At 36.5% G+C, this 10,239-nt stretch overlaps 1 protein-coding gene across 1 annotated transcript; it reads left to right on the forward strand.

Moving 5' to 3' along the window:
• The first annotated feature begins 386 nt into the window (after nucleotides 1-386).
• LOC127417745 (paired mesoderm homeobox protein 2B-like) lies at nucleotides 387-3,748 on the forward strand. Its single transcript, XM_051657939.1, has 3 exons — nucleotides 387-1,094; nucleotides 1,779-1,966; nucleotides 2,291-3,748. Exons 1-3 carry the CDS (start codon nucleotides 854-856, stop codon nucleotides 2,714-2,716), a joined length of 855 nt encoding a protein of 284 aa, XP_051513899.1. The 5' UTR covers nucleotides 387-853; the 3' UTR covers nucleotides 2,717-3,748.
• Nucleotides 3,749-10,239: the final 6,491 nt, after the last annotated feature.

Genomic DNA, 10,239 nt, shown 5'->3' on the forward strand with positions numbered 1-10,239 from the left:
CAATAACGTTTGTCAGGCAAGCTGCTGTCATTTCCGGCCACATCCTTCAGGCCCACATATCTTATGAGGATCCTGCTAAATTAAGCATGCAACATTCTTCTGTGATAACCTCAATAGTCTCTTTAACTCCTGCAACTCGGCGAGTGCCAAAACAGTGCTGTGGAAAAGAAAAGAGAAAAGGAGACGGGGAAATACTATCGAAAATCCAGCCCAAGGTATACCGTCGGTTTAAAGGCTTAAAAGCTCGGAGAAAATTGGATCAGGGAGAATCGTCACCCAACTTTCATTATTTCCAAGTGGTGTGATTGAATTAAAGGGCAAGATGGCGGTTTGAGCGAGAGGGCTATACGTGGTGGAGGGGGCTGGCGCGTAATGGCGGGGTATTAAATTCTAATTAGAGATGCAGGGGATCAATGATAGGGAGGTTGGACAGCCCGATCCCCCAGTGCCAGCCCAATAGACTGATGAGTTATTGTCATGTAAAAAAGCGCTAGCAATAAGACCCAAACGCCGTGCTATTGTCCAAGCGGAAAGAGCCAAGTTTATTATGAGGACTATATGCTCTAGAGACCTGGGGCTAGGCGGCTCCTTGGGAGGCTTTTCATAAAACAAGGCTCAGCTCCTATAAAGGAGGGCAGTTTTTGAGCAGGCGCCGAGCAGTGCACATCTACCCACGGCACGAGCCTCCTTCAAAGCAGTCAAAATTCAGCCGTCACAGGCTCCCCAACTCCGTCCGCGTTTTGCCTGGCTATTTTCATGTGCTCCTCGCCAATTTAATCCAATTTGAATTTGAGGTTTGTGTGTGCCGTTTTTCCTTGGGAGTGCAGCATTCGTTCTCCACCGAGCCTTTTCAATGTATAAAATGGAGTATTCTTACCTCAATTCCTCTGCCTACGAGTCCTGTATGGCCGGGATGGACACGTCGAGCCTGGCATCAGCCTATGCGGACTTCAGCTCCTGCAGCCAAGCCAGTGGCTTTCAGTACAATCCCATCAGGACGACGTTTGGGGCCACCTCCGGGTGCCCGTCGCTCACACCGGGCTCCTGTAGCCTGGGCACCCTGCGGGACCATCAGAACAGTCCGTACGCCGCAGGTAAGCCCAGAGTCACATTTAGTTCGCCAGCTGAGAGACGCGAGAATCACGGCCCCGGTACATAGAACGCCTTGATTGCTTTCGAAAATGGAAATGTGTTTAGTATTTACCAAACGAAATTTGCTTACACAAATGAAAGAATTTATCACGTTAGAAGCGATTGCAGGCAAGCGGTAATTCAGTTACTGGGTTACACTATCCCAGTCACACCCTAACCGCCAACAAAATTATCTTAAGCTGCCAAAATGATAGGCATAATTTATTTACTTTGCGATGAGACATAAACCTTTGAAAATAATGAAATAACCAGGGACTTAAGCTCATTATTGACACTGAACTGAAGTTACAGTAGCAGCAAAAGCGGACATAGAAGCATTTATGACAACTTTCCAATAACATTCAATTAACAGCATTTCACAAGATAATGGGATTACAGCTGACTCAGGATTTTCATAACATTATCTTTTATCATGATTTGATCTTATCTTACACAATTCATGATACAGGTAACCCTTGTATGGACACGATTTTTGAATTGCATTGTCATTCCCACTAGTTGCATGTTTTAATATGCATGATTATTTAAAGGTTTAAGGTAACATTTTAAGAATTTTTTTTTTTTCATTATTATTAATGGTATTTTTCACAAATTACTAACAACTGACTTCTTACTTATTTAAACAGTTCCCTACAAGCTGTTCACAGACCACGGAGGTTTGAATGAGAAACGGAAGCAGAGGCGCATTCGGACAACTTTCACCAGCGCGCAGCTCAAAGAGCTGGAGCGCGTGTTCGCTGAGACTCACTACCCAGACATTTACACACGAGAGGAGCTCGCGCTCAAGATTGATCTCACCGAGGCTAGAGTGCAGGTGCGATACCATCTACTGATTTCTATCATTTCCTTTATTTAGGGCAGAAAACACGAAAACAATCTCTTGGCATGGAGTTTTTGTTATATGTAAATCGCATGTTTTCTTTCTTTTTTCATTTTTTTTTTCATTTCTATTTTGCACATTTAAATGTACTTTACAGTGTCCATATTATACATACTGCATGTAAATATAGCTAATTAATTTAAATAATATTAATAATAATAATGACATTTATACAATTACATAATGAATATTCACATAAAAAAAAACATGCGTTAAGTGTGACCAAAAATGTGTTTGTTTGTTTGTTTTTTTCTGCAGGTATGGTTCCAAAACAGGCGCGCCAAATTTCGCAAACAAGAGCGCGCCGCCGCCGCAGCAGCTGCTGCAGCAAAGAACGGATCGGGGAAGAAACCAGACTTGCGAGAGGAGGACAGCAAAGAGGCAAAAGCTACAGATCCAGACAGCACCGGTGGGCCCGGGCCTAACCCGAACCCTACTTCCAACTGTGGTGGACCGAGTCCCACCGGCGGACAGGTCAGCGCCACTGGGAACGGGCCGGTAGAACAGGTGAAGACGTCAGTGGCCGGTATGGGAGGCACTGCGCCGAGTCAAGGCTGGGCCTCAGCCCCGGGCACCATCACCTCTATTCCGGACTCTCTGGGCGGACCGTTCGCTAGTGTGCTGTCCTCATTACAAAGACAGAATGGAGCCAAAACCACTTTAGTAAAGACCAGCATGTTCTGAGTTAGTGCTTGATGCAGTAAAGAAAGCGACGACAGCAAACAAACAAACAAACAGTGTTTACTTTAACAAGTGACTGATGAAAAAGAGGAGAATGCCAAAAGAAGGACCGAGACCAGAATCTCTACTCACAAAAAAAAAAAAAAAGAAAGAAAGAAAAAAAAAAAAACTCTGGTCGACTACTTTCGATGCCATTGGTTTACACCACAAGCTGGATAAATGTATGACAAATATTATGTTACCATTTTGACCTTATCCAGACTTTTTTGTTTTGGCTGTGGTCGTCGATCTGAAGAATTCACTATTCGATAGACTGCAATGCGCGCTCCTGCTGCAAAGAACATTCACCAAGGACTCATGAGATACAATGTCATTATTCAATGTCATTATACATGTCATTATATCTTGGCGCCATAATCATTTGTTTACATTGACTCTAAACGTACAAATAGCGTAAGTTACATGTCTGTATTACAGAATACTGCCAAACGAGGCACCCTGTTATATATTTTTACCTATAAATTTACCAAGCCTTAGAGCCAGGGGCTCTGCAAACGTTCATCTACATATTCACTATTAATCTAAGGATAATTGTTCTTCGAAATGGCACAAGTACATACTTCACTGTTGACAGGACTACGTAAACGTTTTGTGTGTCTTTCTACAGCTGTGTTTTTGTGGCTCAAATTGTATAGTGTTAAAACGTATTGACGTCCTATAGACCACATCCCCTCTTGTAGTTCACGGAGTCTTTATAATGTTTTACAAGTTACAACTGGCGCATTCTTTTGAGGAAAAAGGGAATGGATGCAAAACGTATTTATTTTCTATATTATTTGCATGTTGTCTTCTCCGTCGAATTTTATGATGATTTCACCTATTTTGCGATCATAATGTAACATGTTTTTTGTCCAGGATTTCAGAATTATTTATATGTAGGTAATGGATGCTTATATTTAAGAAGGAAATATTTCTACATGTGCACATAGTTTTTCAGGTGTACCATTGACATGGCTGTTATAAAAACAATTATGATGCTGAAAATAATGCTGTCCAGTTTGCTCTTTAAAGTATCCTGACGCATTTCTGATGACATCTGAAATATCCTTGAAGCTTGCTATTCTCTGAACGAATGGGCTATACTATAGGAACATCTAAGAAAAAAAAAGGCTGGAAAAATAGAATAATATTAATAATAATAATAATAATAATAATAATAATAATAATAATAATAATAATAATATTCGAAAGAGTTTGAGGCGGATTAGCAGCGTTTGAGGACCGAGAAGGCGAATGTCCATTTCAGCACCTTGGACAGCAGCGCACGTCGCACGGTGACTAAATGTGGTTTCTAATCGTGATTCTCTTGGCTAAATTATTATGTCATGACATTGAAATCATTGGGATAATATTGTTATTATTATAAACACACTGATCGGACACTGCAACAAAATTCGAGATTAAATACAAGCGTTGACTTAATTTCCCCCCACTACATACAGTAGCATATCTTGCTAAACAAATTTGTTTGCCGTCTATATTCGTTATTATTATGGAAGATATACATATTAACAGATGTCTCTAGACTAACAACAAAATCAATTTGATTTTTCAAATCACAAGCATGTACGAGGCGCTATAAAGTGGCAGAAATGGTGCGAAATGACCAAGTGTATCGGATAGATTCCCGTTTACTGCACTGGTATAGCCAAGTGTAAACAACTTCACACTACATGAACAAAATATATTAGGCCATTTTGCCGTCATTCTTGTCTCACGTCAGGCCAGTTTCAACATGCTGGAATAATATCCCAAACCATCCCTTCGAAAGTGAATAATTCAATAATGTGGTTACATTAAAGCGACTTATTTTTCTATATTTGTGTAATGAATGTGTAACAAAGTAAAACAACAAAACATATATATATATATATATATATATATATATATATATATATATATATATATATATATATATATATATATATATAAACTTCTGGCGAGAGACAAGATGGACATAGACTTCTCATTGCATAAAATCTTAAAACAACTTGGAAACTTTAGGCTAATTAAAATGGATTTAAAATTTGACAATACCATACATAAAAAAAATAATAATAAAAAAATAAAAAAAGTTGTTCAATACGGCCAATTCTTGCCTCTGAAATGTATATATATATATATATATATATATATATATATATATATATATATATATATATATATTTTTTTTTTTTTTATTTATTTTTTTTTATTATTATTTTTTTTAACTATTGCATTCTTTCCCCAGTGTGTTCTCTGGAGAACACTGACATTTGGCTTTAGCTGACTGATCTATTTCACATAAAAGTGCTTGCCTTATTAAAATGCATGTCTTACAGTCACTTACAAAGATTTGTCCAGTGGAATTCTGTCATAAGTGTTTTAAAATGAAGAGATAATGGTTAAACCCATTCATGCCCCCAGATACAGCAATGTTTCATCTATATAAGAAAACAAAAAATCTAAACATTTTTAAAATCCAAAGTAAACGCGTAAGTCTATAAGGTCTTCAATTCATTCATATGTCTGTTGATGATCGTCTAGGTACCAGACAGTATGATGGTATTTTCCTGATCCAAAACCACTGCATTTTGCATTCAAATTAAATAACGTAAAACCCATTTGCTCTGCATAGGCAACAGAGTTGCGGATTGTGCATTCAAATGCAACATACATTTCCAGAGAAGTATATTGGCCCATTTCATGTTCAAATTGCCGAATGGAGGTCCAGATGTCATTCACAATTGAAATAAGAGCTAAGAGCACAGTCAGACAAGCGAGATTATGTAATGGTTGGGAGAACGGAGAATGAAGAAGAAGAAGACGAAGAAGAAGGAAAAAGAAAAAGAAGATGAAGAAGTAGAAGTAGAAGAAGAAGAAAAAGAAAAAGAAGTAGAAGAAGAAAAAGAAGTAGAAGAAGAAAAAGAAGAAGAAGATAATGATGATGATGAAGAAGAAGAAAATGATGATGAAGAATATGAAGAAGAAGAAGAAGAAAATGATGATGAAGAAGAAGAAGAGGAGGAGACACATAAAGAGGTTTATGTTACCGTACACTGTCTCACCTTTATTTACCTCCCTGTAATTGTAACACAAAAACAAGCCTACACAAATAAGTAGCTTAGACTATGCAGGTACACAAGTCTCATGGCTCCCCCATTACACACACTCAAAAAATATTTTAGCCTATTTGTAAGATTTACGAATTTCTATTTCATAACAAAATTCCATCAAATTGAATTGTGTATTATTTCCACTAAATTAAAATAATAAAGCTTTTTATTTATTTATTGTATTAATTTGTTGATTTTAATATTTACTGAATTTGATGGAATTTTGTTATAAAACTGATATGTGTAAATCTTAAAATTATATATATATTTTTTTTTTATTTTTTTATTTTTTTTATGTAGTCAGTGGGCTATACCGCTGCTCAAACAAAAGTACATCTTAAAAGGATCATATTCAAGGGAGAATAAAACAGAGAATGCAAAACTGAAAAGGGTGGGGTCAATCCAGCATTTGAGTTGAGTTTGAGCGCCCTCTGCTGACAGATGCTATTATCACACCCGGTATAAGAAAGGGAAAGCGATTTGATTTTTAAATGCAGTACAACACTTTTTTACTGAGTCAGTCGAATTTGCAAACTCAAACTAAATAGAATTACATTATAATCACAACAGTTCATTCACTTTAGTCTTCATAAAAGTACTTTTAAAATGTCTATTTATCAATGAACAAGAAACTTCCTCTAAAACGGATTAAAATAAGACTGGCCATTCACACTTTTCATCTCTACACTATATGACCAAACATATGTGGACACCCCCTTCTAATGAACGGATTATTTGGTTATTGCAGTATAGTTTCAGTGAAAACAAATCTTAATTTTTGTTCATGTTGGACCTACAATATTAGAACAAACACAAGTAAATGTGTTAACCTCTGAAAAAAGACAATGAACCACAATTGCAAGTCTAAAACAATTTGAAATATTATACATAAGTATTTTAAATAGCATTTCAATGGGTGTTGCTCCAATAAAATAATATAAAAATTCAAGATTAGGCCTATACTCCTTTTCTATGGCTTTTTCCATTGGTGTATTACTCCAAAGGTGCTTAGGCTAACATACTATGGAGGCACAAGTGCTGCTATCAAGGTGGATGAGCTGAAGCCACTATGGGGGACCCAAAATGAATTGCGCTATTTATGCACCACCAATGGCAATGACATGCTTTCTGCTTATGTTACAGTACATGCTTACTAAAGCCATATACTGTATTTACTACTTGCCATTTGCTAGTCTTCTGTGCTTTGGTCGGTTGTGACATTGAGGTTTCATGTATGATTTGCATGTACCTGCTTAAATTAGGGCTGTGTATGGCACCTGGGAGAGCATGAATGAACATTAATTAGTATGAGATGATATAACTATGTGAGCAGAGAGCTTAGTCACGTGACCTAGTTAATATTAATGAACCAAGCTGGGCCGGGAGGGGTTGCGCTCTGTGCTTGCTTCAAGCATCAGGAAGCGTGAACGAGCTTCTATCATGAATCACCCAATCATATTGCAGCGATCATATTGCTTCAGAAGACATGGATTAAACCACTCGATTTGAGCCGTATGGATTACTTTTATGGTTTCTTTTTAGAGCTTGATATTTGTGGACCCACTGACTTATAGACAAAGACACATCAAATATCCCTCAAAAAAAACAAAAAACCTTTGTGTTCTGCAGAGGAAAGAAAGTCATACGAGTTTGAGATAGCATGAGGGTGATTAAATTATGAGAGAATTATCATTTTTGGATTAACTATTCCTTTAATGTGGCCATGGCTACCAAGACCTTACTATATAAAGATCAACAGCAACTTAGACAACCCACAGACTGTTTTCCAGGGGCGGATCATCCAGTGGGTTTTATGGATGTGTGCCCAGGGGGCCAGGCCACTAGGGGGCCCACACAAGCAAAAAACGAAGCTGATGTAAACACAGTGACAGTGCACAGCAGCGAAAAGCATACATGTAGTGCATAGTCATAGGGTAACATTACAGAATCTGGAGAGTTCTAGACCCCCAGATTTTTTAACCCCACGATGTGGGTTTATGTTTTCTCTTTTAATCATTTAATGTAATTTTGTGTGTCACATGGTTTAAGGAGGGTGTACCTGCATGCTGGGTTGGAAATCTCAAGGATTAATAGTGGTGTTTTCCTTATTACATGATGTTGTTCTGAACGCAAAAAGAAACAAATGAAACACAGAATGTAGGCTGTCATCTGCGCAGCCCGACCGAAGCAATTAACGTTGCTCGAGCAATTAACCGAAAGTGAAGCGCTGCTGGCTGGTGATGCGCAAATGGCTTGCACGCACTGCACGTGTCTGTTGGGTATACTGCAGTCTCGTCACATTTTAACTTTTTGTTTAGCCTCCCATTCAGCTCATGAAAACACACTGCGTGATCACGAGGAAGGATTACATCAAGCTGTAGATTGGAATGCAGGTGTGGAATTTATATACATAAAATAGTCTACTCCTCTCTCGCCATTGCTGGCGTGCCAGTGATTACCCCTCCACGTGCCATTTAGGTTGCAGACCCCTGTTCTAAAGATTCTACTATATACCATGAACAACGTAAACTTTGCCAAATCTTGGGTGCGGTCTATTATTATTATAATTCAGTTCTATTATTTTTGTATATATCATGCAGCTTTTTGATGAAGGGTAAATATGAAGTGTGTATACTTAAACTTAAAAACATAATTAATGAAATTAAACATTTTGTGCTGCAATGAAACAAAGTAAAATTAAATTGAAATTGAAAATCAAAGTAGCCTACAAAACAAAATAAAAATAGGGTACAACTTAGCTGAAGGCCCCCAGGGGAAAATAGCAACACAAACTACCACAGCACTTTCCCTATAACTGTTGTTCCTATAGCTACATTATATCACAATGGAAACCCCCAAGTGTGGGGTAAAAGGCCCCCTCAACACTTTTTTTTTTTTTTTTTTAAAGAATTTTAATAAAAAACACATTATTATTTATTTTCACACAAATTATGTTGCTCCATTAATATTCAACAATAAAAAATAAATAAATAAATAAATAAATAAATAATTCTTGATGCACTTCATGACCAGAAAAAAGCGATTTTTTCCTAAGGTGTGCCTTTAAGCTTTATGCATTTCAATTACATAACAAAATTTCATCAAACTGAATTGTGTAATGTTTAACTAAATTAAATTAATAACACTTCAAATATTTAGTTTAAAAAAAATATATATTTTTATTTATTTATTTATTTATTTTTAGTGTAATAAATAGGCCAAGTGAAAATGTCAAAACTATGTTATAGCCCTGGACATTGAAAGATGTGAAATAACTGATGACTGACATCAGTACATCTGTTCCAACTTCTTCATTTGAAAGTTGCTTTGGATAAAAGTGTCTGCTAAATGAATACAAGCTATTTTTTTATGTCGAGGACTGGTTATTGTCTGACTGATTGTAGACTGATTTAAATATGATTTAATATATTGGCTATTAATTTTGCAATAATTAAGTTATTATTCTGTTTAGAATTGTAGAAGCTATGCAATGAACATGTTCACTCTTGCTCAGTTAGTTCTCTTTAGTGTTTAAAAAAAAATGTCTTAACATAGATCCTTGGTAACTGTATTTTGTTTAAACAACAGAAAAATACTGTTTATCAACAATAATTTATCAATACATGCCGCAGGTCCAGCATTTCAGGACTATACACTATGTTGGACTGATCTCAGGAAATAAATCACCACAGGAAGTGCAGATGATTTTAAAAGGAAGAATCTGGACTAAACAAGTCGTCATTTTATAGGGCTTTTCACAACACACATTGTTTCAAAGCAGCTTTACAGAAGATCATGCATTAACAGAAAATGAAACTGTAATATCTCTGTAATAAGTCTTAGAGTTATCATTGTGTAAACAGTGAAAGGAAGGAGAAATACAGAAACAGAAAAAATGCTGATAAGTGCCTTTAATATCTGTTGGGACTGATATTTCTCTGTCCGTTTTTTAAAGGTAAAGAAATCTGCATATGCTCTATAACAGTTTTTTAAAGAGATGATGTGAATACAATCATAATTTCATATTTTAATTGTTTTAGTTTGGGTCATAGAGTCTGGGATGGAGTTAGTTTTTTTTATTTGTGTTTATATGACTTTTTAATATCTAGGGAGCTTGAACATGCTCAATTAATTGTCTGATGCAAAATTGTTATGTCATTTGGAATGATGGATAGAAGTTTAAGTATTTGTCAAGTATTTATAAAGGTCAACAATGATTTGTACTTAATAATCCATTTTATGCCTATAAAGCAAGGGAAAAGAGTGCATGACTTCTGTGTGTGTGTATTTATAGGCAAAGAACCAGCAATGAAACACGTGTTTTGCAGTGATGGTGAAAATGTCACCCTGCCCTGTTATACCCTTCTTAAC

The sequence above is a fragment of the Myxocyprinus asiaticus genome, chromosome 27, assembly GCF_019703515.2.
Source record: "Myxocyprinus asiaticus isolate MX2 ecotype Aquarium Trade chromosome 27, UBuf_Myxa_2, whole genome shotgun sequence".
NCBI classification, from domain to species: Eukaryota; Metazoa; Chordata; class Actinopteri; order Cypriniformes; family Catostomidae; genus Myxocyprinus; species Myxocyprinus asiaticus.